Source organism: Hibiscus syriacus, unplaced genomic scaffold, assembly GCF_006381635.1.
Source record: "Hibiscus syriacus cultivar Baekdansim isolate YM2019G1 unplaced genomic scaffold, ASM638163v2 tig00110646_pilon, whole genome shotgun sequence".
Taxonomy (NCBI): Eukaryota; Viridiplantae; Streptophyta; class Magnoliopsida; order Malvales; family Malvaceae; genus Hibiscus; species Hibiscus syriacus.
Window position 1 is genome coordinate 620,485 of NW_024062810.1, and position 18,882 is coordinate 639,366.

Sequence of the window (18,882 nt, forward strand, 5' to 3'; positions counted from 1 at the left end):
TCATATCGCCCGACATACATTTCTTACTTTTAGTCAAACTTATAATCTATACCTCAATATACCATTTATCACATCTGATTCTTTAAACTTCATCCTTTCATTTTCTTATTCCATTATTTTCTATAAATCAAGATCTCCTTATAGCATAACTAAACCATATCTTTCGCCCGTGTTCTCATACTCTTTTCATATCACTTACACTTATCCCTGATTATCAATATTTATCGCAATTTCATAACTTTTATATTTAACTTTTCTTTTACATAACCTCATTCTTTACCATTTCTTGTACTTTATTTCCTCCACTTAATTCATCTGATACCAAATTCAAATAATTCTTCAATCCATTAAAATACTTGTTCTACTTCCTTAAAACTCCCTTCAAACATATAAATCCTTATTTCTTTGACTGCATCATATCTACATAATCATACTACATAACTATATTCAAATCCACTCCATACTTAATTAGCTTAACTTATCATCATCTTCTTATCCTTTAACTCTAATGCACTTACGATCATATAATTTTGCTAGTCAGTATCAGTACTTCCAATCTAGAACGTAAATTTTTATCAAACCATTCATATACATTCTTTCCAGTCATAATTAACCCATCAATAATTTACTTAACTTATCAAATCCGCATTCTTACTCATACACAATGCAATTTCCTGAGTTCAAACTTAAACATTACAACTTCCTTTATCTTATAACCAATCATCGATGTGCTCATTCTTAAATTCTTACAAAACAGTATCTATATCACTTGATCCATTTAAATACTTCACTTTACATAATTTCTAGCAGAACTTTTAATCCAATCCACCACTTAACTTCATATCCATTATTAACTCCTTACTTTATCTTCCAATATCATATCCTAGTACTTAACCGTTTCTAGCTTTCATCAGATTTGTTCTTTTGACATGGAATACAACTAATTCCAACCAAGGTTGTTTTTGAAACCCATAATCTATGTCTCTCTTTGATAGTGTTGATCTCTATGAAAGACCAGTTCTCTTAATCTTTATGAGTTCCCTCTGGAACTTTAGCACAATCAACTATTTCTTGAAAAGAGAACGATTTCAACACTAATAGCATCCTTTTAATCTAAGCACAAGCTTTCGATAAACCCATTGCATATATCATTTTCATTTGAATTAACCTACAACAATTCCTTTAACTTATCAAACTGCACTCTTATCCATACACGTTACGATTCCCTGTTTCAAATTCATAAACTCTGGCTTCATGTATCTAATAACTTATCACCGAATACTTATTCTCAAACTTTTCTAAACTAATAACCACATCACTGAATCTTCCATCATTCTCATGATAACATATGTTCACTATAATTCAACTCATCCGCATAGTAACTGGACTACTTTATCTAACTTCTCCACTTCAGAACAGTGAAGACCCTATAACATTATTTTAACATGTTTTCAACTTTCTGGAAACAACCTTTGCTTTTCCAAAGTATTTCCTGAGGTGTCCACTCTTCATCCTGCCTGGCCAGGCAGGTGAATTACTATCACCATCATGTCTATCGCCTCTCACTTCTTTCGAAACTCTCATTATCATACTTCTATTATAACGTAATAATCTAATTCTATTAGCAAGACAGCGTACTCCTTACACTATCATATCAAAAAAATTCACTTTTAGTTGGCATATACACATTCTAAAACTCCTTTGACTTTGGTTTAAGCCTATAATGGCTAAACCTTAGCTCTAATACCATTAAATATAACACCCCAACCCGTATCCGACCCTGATCCAAGTTTGAGGTGTCACATTGACTTTTCAAACATTTTTCTTTTCAAATGACTAAAAGTTAAATGCACAATTCAAGAAAATGATTACTTTTTATTTATTTAAAAATCAATTGATTTTACAAAACATATCAGAGCTTATACAATTTAAATCTTTACACTACATGCCAACTACACTCTATATAAAAAAATACATATACTCAACTACAATTTTGATCTGATTTGTCTTGCTCCTCTTCGCTTCTCTTCTTGCTTTCCGAACCTACGTGTGAAACACTCACACGCTAAGTCTATGACTTAGTGAGGCATTAAATATAAGGTAAATTATAACTCCTAACAATAAATGCATGATTTATACCATCATATCATACATCATCATGTACACTTTCATGTAATCAATATATATATATATAGCATATATCAGTATGTCATATAGAATTGTACACTATTTCATAATAATATAATCGTTTATATGAACTCCACTCAATTTATATCACTTTCTCTTGTCATTCTTTAAACCATTTATTTTATATAATTCTTAATCATATAATTTTTATTTCAGAGTCACTTATCTTATCTCTTATTTCCACATACTCCTATTTATCATATAACCCATAAATTATTGTTACATATTTTATATCATATTCTGGTATTCTAATTCCTTATATTCTATTAGTTAATTTTCATATAATTTGCCACATAAACATATATTTTCATAAGTTATCATGATCTAATTCTTATGATATTCTCATATAACTTCATTTCCTAGATCTTGTATTATATTTCATATTAACTATAAATTTAACAAGTGTTTAGATCACAATTTCATTGAAACATATAGACCTTCCTATTCAATTGATTTCATCCATTCTTATACTTATTTCTGTACATGTTTCCTATTCGATATACTATTCATTTTATCTTTATTCTCATTTAATAATATAATTTCATTATACTGGTTCACCCACAAAGTATATTCTCACAGTACGATCATAATTATTCTATTCATATAATCCTACAGTCCACTACCTTATTACATATACATATACTTATGGAGTTCACAACATTTCTCATGTAATCACTTGTAACATATCATATAATTTCATTATATTCTCTTATATTCCAACATATCAAACAAAATAATTTCTAACATAAATAATATAACATATGCAATACATGCAACCAATATGCTCATATCCAAGTACACAATTACATAACAATCATATCAAAATTATTTCTATTATCTCTTTATTAGCTCATGTACACATGTGAGAATCTGAGGTACATGAGTACACTGAGGTTGTGCACACATGTGAGAATCTGAGGTACGTGAGTACACTAAGGTTGTGCACACATGCTGTCACCACAGCTCGTATAAATTCCCACTAGGGCACTGAAAACTTGTCTCAAATGACCACTATGTCCCGAATGCCACTATCCATATATCCCGAAGAACATAGGTAACCCTCGACTCTTGGCATGCCAACTATACCTCTAGCTCTCATTATATATAACATGGGCATTATTATTAAATTTATCACATATTCACATTACATAAGCACATAATCTCATAGCTTCTTTCACATAGTTCATTTCACTTTTCATGTGATTTCCTATTCGTTAGTCACATAGCTTACATCACTTCTCATGTGTCCATATAAACATATATGCCATATTTCGTTCACATAAATTCCCTAGTCACATGGTTCATATCATACTCACCTAACATGTATTCACAACAATAACATACACAATATCATACATCATATATACTCATATCAAAGACATGCTTATAATCATGAATTCATGCATTCTAATATAGGAAATAGATTTATCGCAAGTCTTATTTTCATTCATCATCATATAATAACTAATATGCACTCACCTAGCCTCAATAGTCAATATTGTTCTCTTATCTTTTCTCGATGCCTAAGATTTGTCGACTTGTCCAGACTTTGCTTTCGAGCGATATCTACACAATTGTACATATAATATATATATATATCAGTATTCTAAATATCAGGATTTGAATCCTTAATTTCTTAAGCTAGAAGAAAAGTCTATTTTCATTTTCCCTTTGAAGAGGTATCGGTACCTACTATAGGGTATCGGTACTACCCTAGCTGAGGATATCGATACCAAGACAGGTATCGGTACCGAAATTACATTCGATCTCTCCCTGGTATCGATACCTCCCTTATGGTATCGATACTACCTTCCCATGTATCGATACCCTTTGAATGTCTTCGTTATTTTTACTCTGAAGTATCGGTACCTGATGAATGGGTACCGATACCCCTTGCCCAAAAATCACTTTTTAAGCCCGAAAATTCAACCAAACTTACTTAATTCCTCTTATATAACCTCCTTTTAGCCCTTTAAATTTAACTACACTAATTTTAACCAACTTCTACCACTTTAAATCATCTTAATAACCAATATTCTATCTTAAATTTGAAAACCAAGAATCTAACCAATTTATCAACATGTTCTAAATTCATTTCTAACACTTTGAATTTCTTATTTTGACTGATGACAAGTCAAATTTAACTTCCAACTTCAATTACTAACTCTTTTCCAAGATTTCACTTTGAAACCTCTTATATTTAATCTCTCATAACTTGTTAATCTTTGAATTTTAGCTCACCTTAATCTCTCATTAAGCGTTGTTAATCATCCAAGAATAAAAAATAAGCTTAAAACTCAAGAAATGGTCAACTTACCAAGACTCACCTTTGCAATGGAGCTCATGGCTACGATGGAGAAGAAGAGAACCCAATCTTCATACCTTTCTTTCATTTCCCTCTATTCCCACGTGTTATATCCTATATAAAGGAGAAAAAAATATTTCTTATGAAATTACCATTATACCCTTCAAACTTCCATAATTACCATTTAATCCAATACTGAAATATTCCTATTTAAGTCCTTGAACTTTTAACTTGTTTCAAAATCGAGCACATAGTTTTCAAAATTTACAATTTAGTCACTAGCCCTGATTTGAGATGTTACAAACATGTATCAGTCCTATATAGTTTCTATGAAATTAAAACTCTATATGAGTAATGTCTTGAAGATATAATCAAGAATATAATAAGTATAACTCTTTAGTGATTAATAGGAGAGGTTATAAGTTATTATACTGGTGATATTTTACTTGTATATAAAAGTATACAAATGTTTTATTGTTTAATAGTACTCATAATGCCTCACTAAGTTATTGACTTAGCGTGTAAGTGTTTTCACATGTAGGTTCAAAGATATTGACAGCATACCTTTGAAGATTATCAAATCAGAGAGAGAAATATTTAAATTGTATATGATTGTGTATGAAAATATTGTTGGCATGTACTATAAATGTAAAGTTTAGATATTCTGATATGTATTTTAACTATGTTTTATTAAGTTTTGTTTTCATTATCAAATTTCAATCGGATTTTTAAAGAGTCAAAGTGTTTTAAAAGTCAATGTGACACCTCGGATTTGTATCCGGATCAGATATGAGTTAAGGGTATTACAGTATTTTAAATAATTCTTTGCTAATTAGCATGTTATTTATATCCCTAATATTTTAAATTATATGTTCAGTTTCGTATAGTTATAAACATTCAATTTTCTTTCTTTTCGTGTCCCTTTTATTTTTGTTTTAGTTATTTCTTGTGTTATCTATTTGTTTATGTCTGACTTTTTTTTTACTTATCTCTATTTTTATTTTTTATTTTTTATTTTATTTTATTTTATCATTTTATTCATTTGTTGTGATTAATATTTTTATTCTCTGTATATATTGTTTATTATTATAATATTCATATACCATGCATTTACTTTTTCGTCTTTTAGAAAATTCAAAGGTAATGTTATCTTATATCGTGGGTTAACGAAATCACATCCAATATAATTGAATTTTAATTCCTGTTAATTCACGTAGTAAGAGAACATCCTTTTAAAAAAAACCGAGTGAATTAAACAACCTTTATCGAGTCAAGTAACTTATAAAATAAATTCACTCATTTTTTAAATTCATCGAAATAAAAGGATCGCAATTTAAATTTTGAAGTTAAATGTGTAAAATTTCATCATTTTAGACATCGTATAATTGAAGGTATCAATTTTTTGGTGTTGTAGGGGTGTTCACTCTTCTCTGCTCGTAATCGATTCTCGAACCCTTTTAAATGAATATTTGGTAAACGCATACCAATTTTTTGTCTTAAAACATTTTTTAAAATTTGTTGAAAGATATTTTAAATATTCGACCTATCTAACCCAAAGGTCGATTGAGACTTGGATTTTAAATTAAACAAGGAATCCAATTATTTTAAAATTTAATCATTTATTAAAAAATGCTTATGACAATTGACATTACCAATACTTTTTATATTAATAAAAATTTTAATAGAATTCATTAGATAGTAATTTAATATTTTTAATTTTAAAATATTATTAAAAATATTTTTATAATTTTTTATTTTAAATAATTTTAAATTAAAGTTCAAAAAATTTAAAAATACATATGACATCACCAAAGTTTGACATGTCATTCACTTTCATGCCACCACGTGACGAATAATCTAAAAATATTAAAAGGTCAAAATTGATCAAAGATCTTAATTAAAAATTGATCAAAATTAAGGACTGAATTAATTTTTAGAATAACTAATAGGAACAATTGAAAATACGAGTCTAAAATTTAAAAATATTATAAATTATCACTAATAATATTTTTAATTAGTGCAAATCAAACACATCATAAAAATTGACTTTTATGTTAATTATTGACGTTGAACATTAAATGACATAATCATATGGTGTCTTTTTAAATTGTCATATAAAAATAAAAGATAATAAGTGGAAAATAGTTGAATTAGTCATGTTAAATTTATTTTTGTGACAATAATAAAATGTCACATTTTATTTCTTACAAATTATGAGAAATTAAATTATCACGAATAAAATTGATTGGTGACATATTTTTAATGTCACAATTTTAAATCGAATTATCATAATAATAAATCATCACTAATACTTCTATTTCATTTGAGACGATTTTACAACGGAACCTTTTTGTCTAATTGTCATTGAAAGGTTTCTCTCAAAAAACTTTTGGAGGTAAATTTTGGCGTCAAACATATAGTGACAAAAATCAATAATTTTTCTTAAATTGTCATAAAAGATATATCATTAGTCACTAAATGTGACGAAAATAAAAATTCTTCATATTTATAGTATATTTTGTGATATTATTCTAAATTTAGCCATAGTAAGGTGGATTAGGTTAGGGGTTAGGGTTTGACGAGCAGGGCCATAGCTAGAAGACATATGGTCCTTATCATACGACTGGTAATAATGAGGCTGGGAAGTGGTGGCTGATAAGGAACTTGAGAACCATAAGGTGAGAAAGAAGGAGTTGCGATGGTCGATGGTGGTGTAATAGGTTGTTGATTGAAAGACATTGTGAGTTATCGCTGGTGGAATTATTGTGGCTGACGGTGGAGGTGTATAAGAGGAAGCAACAAGAGGGACAACGTCAACATTTCGGGAATAGGTAGGGTAATTTGAAGGGTATGCAGAGTAATCGAAGGAGGTGTAACCGGAGCTAAAAGGAAGCGCGGATGCATAAGGTGGTTGGTGTTGGATTGAGGTTCGAGCTCAGGTTAGGATTGGGATTGGGGTTTGAATTGTAAGGATATTGATAATAGAAGCTGAAATCTCCTTGTTGCATGTTGATCTAACGAAAACTCTTATGTGCTTGTCGAGAATTGGGATGCCAATTTGGCTGGGTTTTATTCCCTTTTTTATGTTTCCTGATCCCTATCTTCTATTGGATGCAGTATCAGAGTCGACGAGGAGTGGAAATTGGGGAAAAAATAAATGTGCATCGGTTTTTTAGATTGGGTAAATTACACTGTTCCTCATTGACTTTTATTATCTCTTCTATTTTACTCACAATATTTTAATTTTTCCAATTTGTTCACTAAACTTTACAGATTGAATCATTTTGCTCACTCTATCGTTAACTTTTTCACGATGTTATGACATGACACAAGCATCAAAACGATGTTGTTTTGAAAAACTCAAATATATACAAAAACGAAGCCATTTTAAATCCCCTTCTTTCCCCTCATTTCTCTCTACTTTGCAAATAAGGTTATTGGTTGTTGACGCCGACCACCATGTCATTTTTCATTCCGGCCACCATCTACCCACCATCTACCATCATTGATGGTGGCCTTTCTATCTAAAAATTAATAGGTCTATTTGTCTCGACCCCCTGAGTCCAAATCTGATGGTTGTTTCACTGGAAAATGTCCCCAAAATCCGTGAATCTTGACTGAAATGTTTCAGCTTGCTTTCTTTCAATCTCCAATTTGTGAATTTTGGAGCAAGTTCCGACAAAATGGAGGTCGGATTCGGACTCAAGGTATCGAGGCGAAGTGACCCATAAAATTTGGGATCGAACGGCAACAATCTACGACGTTCGACGATGGCCTGCGATGGCATCTGACCACCTTCAGTTTATATTTTATAGTTGGTGAGCAAAATATGAGAGAGGGTAAAGTTCAATGAGAATCGTTGTAATGTACCTTTTATATTTTTAATTATTTTATATTTGATAATAATAAAAAATGACACGTCATCACAATGTTAGAGTGATAACAGAAGAGTGAGCAAAATGATTCAATCTATAATGATCAATGAGTAAATTAGAAAATAAAATGAAAGTATTATAAGTAAAATAGGATATAAAATAAAGTTTAGTGAGTAAAATAATAAATTAGATTTAAGTTCATGCTAGACGCGGGGGACGATCTTAGATGGGTAAGCCCCAAACCAAAGAACAGGTAGCCGACCGTTGGGTGATAAGATGCAGCCAATGTTGGGCTGTGTTGGCTAATGGTGCTCCTAAGGCCCAAAATTATCAGGCTGCTAATTACTGAAGTTTAAAGAAACTTTTTATCTACAAAATGGAATATTACTTTTAAAATAATATTACTAGCATGTAAGCTTATATGATACAGGATAAAATACACCTATGATCACTAGCTACAGACATATTCTAATTTGATTATTGATATTTTAATTTTTTGAATTAAATTATTTAATTATTTTTTATAATAACTATTAAATGTTGTTAAGTAGATATAACAATTAACAAAATTGGTGTAAACTAATTGTGATCTCATTATTTATATATTTTATCAATTTGATTATAATTTAATTTAATTTAATAAATTTAATTCTCTCATCAAACTGTGGCATATATCATCATCGGATTGGATGAAAAATTTCCTAAAAAGAGTATTAGAGGAGGGATCAAACTCATGACTTAGGAAGAGTTTGAGCGAACACTAGAAAAAAGTAAAGAATATTGTTTTAAGGATTCAAACTTATGTCAATTATGAAATTTGACATCATTTAAACCATATAAATAAATCTAATAATAAATTTATAGAGGGTAAATTTCATATATATATATTAGAAAATGAGTTTAAGATGTTTTTCATACTGATATGATTATCTCCATTCGCCTAGACCATGCATTTGTTGTTTTAATAAACAACACAGAGTCGTTAACAAATATGGTAAATCTCCACATGAACTACAGAAGGAAATTATGTAACTTTTGAAGAAAACAAAGGTTACTTTAATCTTGTAACCAATGATAGACGCATGATTTTATGTCAGAGGAATAAATTTGAACTTATAAAATTTCAAGAGGTGAATTTAAACTTATAAAATTATAATGAACGAAATCATATTTTCAATAGAAAATATATAGGAAAAATATGAAATATATGATAATTTTAAAATTTTAGGAGGGATCACCCTATCCCGCCCCGCCTAGATCCATCTGTAACTAAGCAAAATAACAAATCGGTCAAGGAGGAAAACAGCAGCTACAAACATGAACTACAGAAGGAAATTCTGATTCCTAGTGAAGAGTAAAAATTGACTCGAATTGACTTCCAATTGTAATTTTATAAACTCAAATCAATTCAAAATATTTCAAGTTAAAAATATAAAATACAATTCGAATAACTTAAAACTTTTTAATTAGTGAATTGATTTTTAAATTCCAGTCAAATCCTTAAAATTTGTATTATATATGTATACCACATATAGAAAAATATGAATATATATATATATATATGATTATAAAAAATTATTTAAATTGAAATCAAATAATATAATAATATTATAAATATTTACAATTAAATTTAAACAAAAACTAAAAAATTCGATTTAACTCAAATTTTATAAACTCAAATCGAAAAAAATTTCAAGTTAACTTTGACTTGTAAAATAAGACTCGTCAACTCAAATAACTATAATTTTTTTAACTCGACTTGATGGCTCACCCTACTGATTTCCATTTAGAGTCTATTAGAACGGTAAAATTATTCATATAACACCAGTTTTTTAATATTTACAGTCTATGAGAACTGTAAAATTATTCATACAACGGTAGTTTTTTTATATATAAAATAGCAGTAATCTCATCCCATTGAACTGAAGAAAAAAAATTTAACTTATCCCGAGTCATACTCCTGCCTTTTAGTTGGAAGTCTCACTATTTGCATTATTATTTTCAAGTACTCTATTGCTCACTATCGGTCTGGAACTTCCTTTCCAGCAGCCAAAATTGTCATCTTACTCCTTAATTCTAGCAGGCTCTCCCACAGCATTTTCCATCCGACTATACCAGTCACCGATTCGTGTATGTTCCACCATATCTTTACCAGACGTTAGATACCGAATAGGCCTCAGAACACCGAAAACAGCAAGGTCGGCTAAATTGGGTTTTGAACCACCTGGTAATTACACAGAGAAGTTGATGCTTGTAAATAGAACATATCATGCATTTTGTCAATATCACACTATATTATGCATGAATGTAAACTGAAACAGACCAAGATAATGCCGGCCCTTTAAGGCATCCACCCATGTTTCAGCAGCTTCATACAAGGCTGCTCTCTCATCAGTAATGTTGTGCTTCTTCTTTAGTTTCTTTGAGACAAAATACATAGCCGCTGCTCCAGCATACTTCGCTACTAACCTCTCAGTGAAACTGAAATTGCCTACATTTATCAGAAAACCACAAACGAAATATGAGTAGTTTTTAGAGCATTACGCAAGCAAAGAATTTTAAGTTCCCTAACTACAGATTAAACAAGTTTTAGTAGTGCAAGTAATCTACTACAGAATATCAACTGAAGCATGATTATTGGATACGGTTATATAAGTTATTAATGGCCAAGTAAAATATACTTAAAAAATGAACATATCCACTCACCCAGCAGCACGACTGATGTTGATGATAAAAATACCGATTTAAAAAGACTAGAAAATGATAACATGTTAAAGGAAGGCTCAAATACTAAAACCTCCGAAGTAAAGCATTGCACATCAACCTCCACAAAAACCATGAATTAACGAAATGCTGACTTCATTCAAAGTTAATTATTAACCTAGAGTCAACAACATCAGAAAAAGCTGATAGCTGTAAATATCCTCCCATCTAATCCAAATAGTTAATGCTCGTTCTCAGCAACAACAGAATTGTAAAAGAAATAAAATAACACTACAATTAAAAAAGGTAGGCATAGCTAAATTACAAAAGCAATATTTTTTCCACCTATGTTAAGTAGACATAAATAAATCTTTGAATGTAGAGGAAAAGTTCATCTTACCATGAGTGGTGATGTAGTCAAATGATTCAAGTGCCTCGGAAGTACTTCGATATATGTTTGGTGATAAAACATGCACCAGATGATTATCCACCCACCTACATTCATCATTGTATTTCCACCATAAATTATAATGAAAGCCTAATTCCATATTGATGGTAAATCAACCATTACATGAAAATTCTCCAAAATAGTAGTATGAATATTTGATAGAATATTCCTCACACAAACAATTGGCAATCTTCAAACAAGTTTTCTAAATAAAATAATAGCAACTTTTGTAATTTAAAATGACAAAGAATCGGAGAGGTATAGGAACATACTCACGCCATTTCTTCTCTTCACCATCAGGTATTGAGCTATCAGGATTAATCCTAAGAAAAAGCTTATCGATTATATCTGGAACACAAACAAAGGATGTGAATTTAACTTATAAGGAGAAAATAAATGTAACTAACATAAGACAATATACAAAAGTTTGATAAAGGGCAAATAACCTGAAGAATCAACCATTTGTTCATGATCGACTTTAAGTATAGGCACCTTCTTATAATCAGACCACTTGATCTCCTTTTTGCTGATGGGGTTGACTTCCACAATTTTATATGGAATGTTATAATAATCCAAAAAAGCTGTAATTCAAAGAATTGGGGAAGGGATGGAAAGAAATGAAGAACTGTTAATAACATGTTGATTATCAAATGAAAATTAAATTCACTTCACTTCATCTCTGAACGTCTATATGGTAAACTATTACAGTCTATGAATAATGATGTGTAAAAACAGATTCCACTGATAATAATAGTCAGAAAGTAGATTCCTAATTTAGAATTAAATAGGATCTTGTAAATAGTCTTACAATCCCTAACTTTAAGGGATTTAATCCTTGCATAGAATAGGCTACTTTCCTAGCATAGAAGTTTCCTAAGATAAGCTATTGTTTTGTGTACATAACCGTGTACTTCTTCTATGAAAAACATAATGGAATACTCCATTTTTGACATGGTATCAGAGTTAGTATAGCCTATTTCCAATTGTTGTTACCCCTTTTTTAGCAGCCTTCTTGTTTGTCTCAAAACCTTTTTTAAGTAATGTGTGCTACCATGGTTAAAGTAGTCGACACTAGCACTTCTGAAACTGCTCAGGAAGTCACAATGAACGAGGGGCATTATTCGAGTTCAACAGGGGATTTGCAGAACATACACTCTGCTTACAGACTAAATGGAAAAAATTACCTTAAGTGGTCTCAACTAGTTCGAACGTTCCTAAAGGGAAGAGGGAAACTAAGCCTTCTACTTGGGACGGGACCTAAAGTAGGAGACCCTGGGTTCGATGCTTGGGATGAGCAGGATTCACTAGTAATGTCCTGGGTGTGGAATTCCATGATTCCAGAAATCCGTGATACGTGTATGTTCCTGAACACAGCCCAAGAAATATGGAGCCAGTGAAACATACCTATTCAAAGATTCGAGATGCAGCCCAGATCTATGAGATCAAGACTAAGATCTCGTCTACTAAACAAGGAAACTGATCAATCAAAGATTCCAACCTAGTACAAAACCTATGGCAAGAAATGGATCACTATCAGTGTATTCAAATGAGATGCAGTGAAGATGCAGCCATTTTAAAAAGGTTTGTAGAAAAGGATCGAATCTATGATTTTCTTGTTGGACTAAATATTGAGTTTGATGCAATAAGAGTTCAAATCCTTGGAAAAGAAGATCTACCCTCATTGAATGAGGTAATTGCAATCTTAGGTGCTGAGGAAGGGAGAAGAAGAGTGATGATCGAAAACGGTCTAATAGAAGGCTCAACCCTGGTCACAAGGACTGTAACGAGAAGAAATATGGCCTGGAACAGATGAAGAATGAAGATAATAGGCAGGTGGCAGTGAATAAAGACTCCCTATGATACACTTACTGTAAGAAGCCTCGCCACACAAGAGAGAAGTATTGGAAACTTCATGGAAAACCTCAAACAGCAAATAGGAATTTTTCAAAAAAGGGAGGACCATCAAAGGGGCAAGAACGTGCATATGTAACAAAGCAACTTGCTGAAGATTCTCAAGATCAACCTGCTGAATTCAATAGAGAAGAGATTGAGAAACTTAAGAATCTGCTAGGGTCCCTGGAAACACCCTCTTCCACAGGTACATGTAGTCTAGTTTTCTCAAGTACTTTCTCTTCTAAATACTCGGATGCACCTACCCAAAGTTCTTGGGTAATTGACTCATGGGCTACAGACCATATGACCAATTCTTCACTTACATTTGTCACCTATACACCTTGTCCTAGAAAAAATAAAAAAAATATAAAAAATAACAGTAGCATACGACACAACTACAACAGTTGCTGGACAAGGGGATATTATCATAAATGAAACCCTCACTCTTAAAAATGTTCTCCATATTCCTAAGTTGTTCACTAACCTTATTTCGATCCAGAAAATCACCAAAGATACTAACTATTGTGTTCTCTTCTATCCCAATCGATGTATTTTTCAGGATCAAAAGTAGAGGAGGATGATTGGACATGCTAAAGAAGTCAATGGCCTATATTATCTTGAAGACCCTGGTGGACAAGTTAGTGCCCTGAGTTCCTTACCATTATCCCTCATGTCAGAATCCCAAACCAATAAAGATCAAATATGGCTTCATCATCTTCGCCTTGGCCATCGTTCCTTTAAAATTATAAAGCTCAAGTTTCCTTCTTCGTTTAAAAAAATAATTGTAAAAATTTTCATTGTGACATCTGTGAAATAGCAAAACATAAGTGCACCTCCTTTCCATTAAGCAATAAAAAAACCCTAACCTTTTGATCTCATCCATAGTGATATTTGGGGGCCATCTAGTGTTTCAAATATATATGGGGCTCGTTGGTTTGTATCCTTCATTGATGATTGTACGAGTGTCTTGGATCTTTCTCCTAAAACAGAAATCAGATATAAGCTCTATCTTTAAGACCTTTTATACTATGATCAAAACCCAATTTAGGGTCGAAATAAAAAGATTTCGATCTGATAATGCCAAAGGTTACTTCAACTAGATTCTGTCACCTTATTTTCAAGAAAAAAGTATCATACACGAGTACTCCTGAGAAAACATTTAGCCATATCCTTGCTGTCACCAGAGCACTCTTGTTTCAAAAAAAAGTCTCTAAAATCTATTGGGAGGAAGTTGCTTTAACTGCTACCTATATGAAAAACATATTACTTACAAAAGTCATTGATTTCCAAAGTCTCATTCAAACCCTAACCAAGTTCTTTCCAGATTTTAATGCTTCCATTAACCTCAAACCCAAAATATTTGGTTGTGTTGCCTTTGTCCATGTCCACTCTCAAAATAGGGGACAATTGATCCAATAGCATTAAAATATGTTTTTGTAGGCTATTCATCCACCCAAAAGGGATACAAATGTTATCATCCAATTACAAGAAAATATTTTGTCTCTGCAGATGTTACCTTTGTTGAACTGGAAAACTACTTCACTTGTCCATATCTTCTTAAAGAAGATAAGGACAAAGATCTATTCCTTATCCAGTCACTTCTTGACCTTCTTTCATCCACTCCAACCACTACTCAGAATAGTAGCCAGTTAGTTGCCTGCTGATCAACCAGATTTTGATTCATCCCAACAAGCTTCCACAGGATCTCCCACAATGGGATAGACTATCTCGAGACATTTGCTTCTATTGTCAAGATGGTTCTCTAGAAAGATACAAAGTAAGGTTGGTGGCCAAAGGGTACTCTCAAACATATGGGATAGACTATCTCGAGACGTTTGCTCCGGTTGCCAAGATGAATACTGTCAAAATTCTATTGTCTTTGGCTGCCAATCAAGGGTGGAAGCTCCAACAATTTGACATCAAAAATGCCTTCTTACATGAAAATCTTGAGGAAGAAGTATATATGGATGTTCCACCAGGTTTCGGGTCAAACACTAAACAAGTAGTTTGCAAGTTAAAAAAGGCAATGCATGGGCTAAAACAGTCCCCAAGAGCCTAGTTTGGTAGGTTTACCAAGGTGATGCTAAAGCTAGGCTATAAGCAAAGTCAAGTGACCACACCTTATTTATGAAGCACTCACATTCAGGGGGAGTAACTATCCTATTAGTCTATGTAGATGATATTATAGTTACAGGGGATGACTTGAGAGGAATTGATGACTTAAAGAAGTGTTTGGTGAAGGAATTCGAAGTTAAGGACCTTGGTAGATTGAAATATTTCCTTGGAATCGAAGTAGCACATTCTCAACAAGGAATCTTCATATCTCAACAAAAATATGCCTTAGACCTATTGGAAGAAACAGGCAAATTGGGATGCAAACTAGCAGAAACACCAATAGAAACTAACCACAAACTTGGTGATGCAGCAGAAGGTATAGCAGTGGACAGAGGCTCCTATTAATGGCTGATAGGAAAACTTATACATTTTTCACACACCAGACCAGACATTGCCTCTGCAGTAGGGGTTGTGAGTCAATTCATGCATAATCCTAAAGACTTGCATTTGAGGGCTGTTAATCAAATCCTACAGTACTTAAAAGGCATAACAGGCAGAGAAATTCCTTTTAAAAAAGGGGAAAATTTAACTCTAAAAGCGTATATTGATGTTAATTATGCAGGATCCATGGTGGATAGAAGGTCAACCTCAGGATATTACACTTTTTTTTGGAGGGAATCTTGTGACGTAGAGCAAAAAACAGAATGTGGTGGCTAGATCAAGTGCAGAAGCTGAATTTAGGACAATGCCACCTAGATTTATGAATTATTGTGGCTGAAGATAATCCTGGAAGACTTAAATGACAAGTAGGATTGCCCAATGAAGCTATACTATGATAATAAATCGGCCATTAACATAGCTCATAACCCAATTCAACACGATAGGACAAAGCAAATTGAGGTGGACAGACACTTCATAAAGGAAAAACTCAACGGTGGATTAATTTATACGCCATATGTGTCTACTAGAGATCAAATTACATATATACTTACCAAGGGGTTACCTGGAAAGTATTTTAAAAAACCGACGTGTAAGCTGAAAATGAAATATATCCATTCCCAGCTTGAGGGGGGAGTGTCAGAAAGTAGATTCCTAGTTTAGAATTAACTAGGATCTTGTAAATAGTCTTATAATCCTTAACTTTAAGGGATTTAATCCTTACCTAGAATAGGCTACTTTCCTAGCATAGAAATTTCCTAAGATAAGCTACTATTTTGTGTATATAACTGTGTACTTTTTCAATGAAAAACATAATGGAATTACTCTAATTTTGACAAATATTAATAACTTTTCAGGAGTTTATTTATTCCTAAACAACAGAAGAAGATAGTACTATTGATATGTTTCAGTTCCAAGTCTTCACACTAACAACCAAGTTATTTTATCAACAACAAAGTTATTTGATCAACAACACAAATCAACATGTTATCACTATCTCAACTGTCATAACCCCTTTACAACTATTAATCAAATAAAGCTTTATGCATTCACCAAAAAGAGGGAAATAAAAAGGAAGACAGAGTTGAAAGTCAAATTTTCCCATTTCAATAAAATAATTTGTTTTTATAATCATTCTTCACTCAAATTTTAGAAAACAAGTTGATGAAATAAGCCATCGCTATGAGGGAAAATAAGTCCTCCAAATAATAGTTAGAGAGCTTAATTGACCCTAAGATCAGGAAATAGGACTATAATAACACAATATGTATAATAAAAAAATCAAAAAGCTAAATTTATCTTTATGCTTATTATAAACTGAAATCCACCATTCATTTTTTAAACTAATTCTTCATAAGGAGCTCATTTGACATTTCTATAAGAAAACAATGGAAATACAATTCCAGGAAAACGTTGATAATATCTTAACGTAGTATTTACCACAATAGAGAGTGAAATTATTTACCTTTAACCTTGTTACAAAAAGGGCAAGCTTCATACTGGTACAGAACGACTTCCTTGGGAAGAAACTTCTCAGAGGGAGGCTTCTCCTTAGCAAGAGCATCTTGAGCCAGAGACGATGCTGCCGCAGAAAACAACATGGTCCCGGCAACACTGCGCGCAAGGGAGGAACTTGACAGGCCCAATCGCTCCGCGAATTTCTGTGAGAAAATGTGAGAATTTGACGATGAAGAAGAGCAAGTACTCATCAACGCCGCTTGAACCAGCCGTTGCTCATTGGCAGCGCCGACGCCGCCGCCGCAGGATAAGGCTCTGCTTAGCGTAGCAAGTCCGTTGACCCTTCTCATGGCTGCAAAACGAAATCGTAGTTTCAAGAACTTCTCGGATTTTCGCTGCTATTGGTTAAAGACTTGAACCACCAAGGTTTAGGGTTTAAGCTTTGTCTACGTGGCATTTGCTTCGTCCACAAAACAAAACGACATCGCCTTCAGTAGTCAACTACAAAAAATATATATTAAAAAATAAAATAAAAGACAATTCCAAAATGTATAAAGTAACTTTGCTAGATTTCTGAAACGACCAAAAACCACGTTAGAAATTTCAATGAAGAGAATGGAAATACAGGAGACGCATTGAGGGTATTCTCGGTAAAACAACCAAATTACAAAACGAGCTAATAGAATAATAAAAATTCGGATGAAGTGGTTGATAATAGAGGTGTGCAAAATTATCCGACCCGTCGACCCGGATAAAAAAATGTAATTTTTAAAAAAATACTCGGTCAGATCGGGTATCTGACCCAACACTTTCTAGGGAGCTCGGGTCACAAAAATTGATTTTTTCGGGTACCCGGTTACCTAAGTACTCGGTTAAATTTTTTTATATATTAACTATATATTTAATTATAAAATCTAAATGCCCTAAAACAAATTATTTCTGATTGAAATCCCTAACAACCATGCTTCATACCTCAAAACGGTCACGTTGCAATCTGTACGCCAGGCTCCTCTAGTCTCCACTACTCCAGGCTCCTCTAGTCTCCACGCTGCAGCTTCCTTTAGTAGTCATTAGCCAACCTCAACTTCCGTGAAGCCTTCCACGCTCCGACCAGCTCCAGTCAGGTAACAATCCACTCAACACCCTTAGTTCTAAGCCTTCCACACTTGCAGATTTTGTTTATCATTATTTCGTAATTGGATTTAGAAACAATAGTAAATAAAAGGTTTTAATAAGGATTTGATTAAATATGAATTTCATCACTGATAAAGGTTATGATTAAAATTATTATTATTTAAAACGAGGTTTTCATGGTGATTTCCCCCTTTGCAGTACTAATCTAATAAATATTCACAACCACCCTAAACCCTGCTATTTAAATTCTAAACTCATACCATTTTTCATGTGAAAAATGTATTCAATTTATCATCAACAATAATAATACCTTAAACAACATCAGAATTCAACCCTAATTATAACACTATTTACAACTCGAATTATCTATCGAAATGAACGAAAAA

At 32.3% G+C, this 18,882-nt stretch overlaps 1 protein-coding gene and 1 pseudogene across 1 annotated transcript; both read right to left on the reverse strand.

Annotated features, from left to right (window-relative positions):
* The window catches only part of LOC120137000, a 59,542-nt pseudogene extending 52,042 nt beyond the window's left edge, over nucleotides 1-7,500 (reverse strand).
* A 2,706-nt stretch (nucleotides 7,501-10,206) lies between these two features.
* Nucleotides 10,207-17,849, reverse strand: LOC120136985 (prostaglandin E synthase 2-like). The gene is made up of 6 exons (XM_039152883.1): nucleotides 17,370-17,849; nucleotides 11,965-12,099; nucleotides 11,791-11,866; nucleotides 11,471-11,565; nucleotides 10,691-10,858; nucleotides 10,207-10,591 (listed from the first exon to the last, which is right to left on the reverse strand). Exons 1-6 carry the CDS (start codon nucleotides 17,710-17,712, stop codon nucleotides 10,431-10,433), a joined length of 978 nt encoding a protein of 325 aa, XP_039008814.1. The 5' UTR covers nucleotides 17,713-17,849; the 3' UTR covers nucleotides 10,207-10,430.
* Nucleotides 17,850-18,882: the final 1,033 nt, after the last annotated feature.

Coding starts and splice junctions, on each gene's coding strand:
- LOC120136985 (XM_039152883.1), bottom strand. CDS start 17,712: ATGAGAAGGGTCAACGGACTTGCTACGCTAAGCAGAGCCTTATCCTGC. Junction 12,100..17,369: donor TTTTTGTAACAAGGTTAAAG/GTAAATAATTTC, acceptor TTTGAATTACAG/CTTTTTTGGATTATTATAAC. Junction 10,592..10,690: donor AAAGGGCCGGCATTATCTTG/GTCTGTTTCAGT, acceptor TGTAATTACCAG/GTGGTTCAAAACCCAATTTA.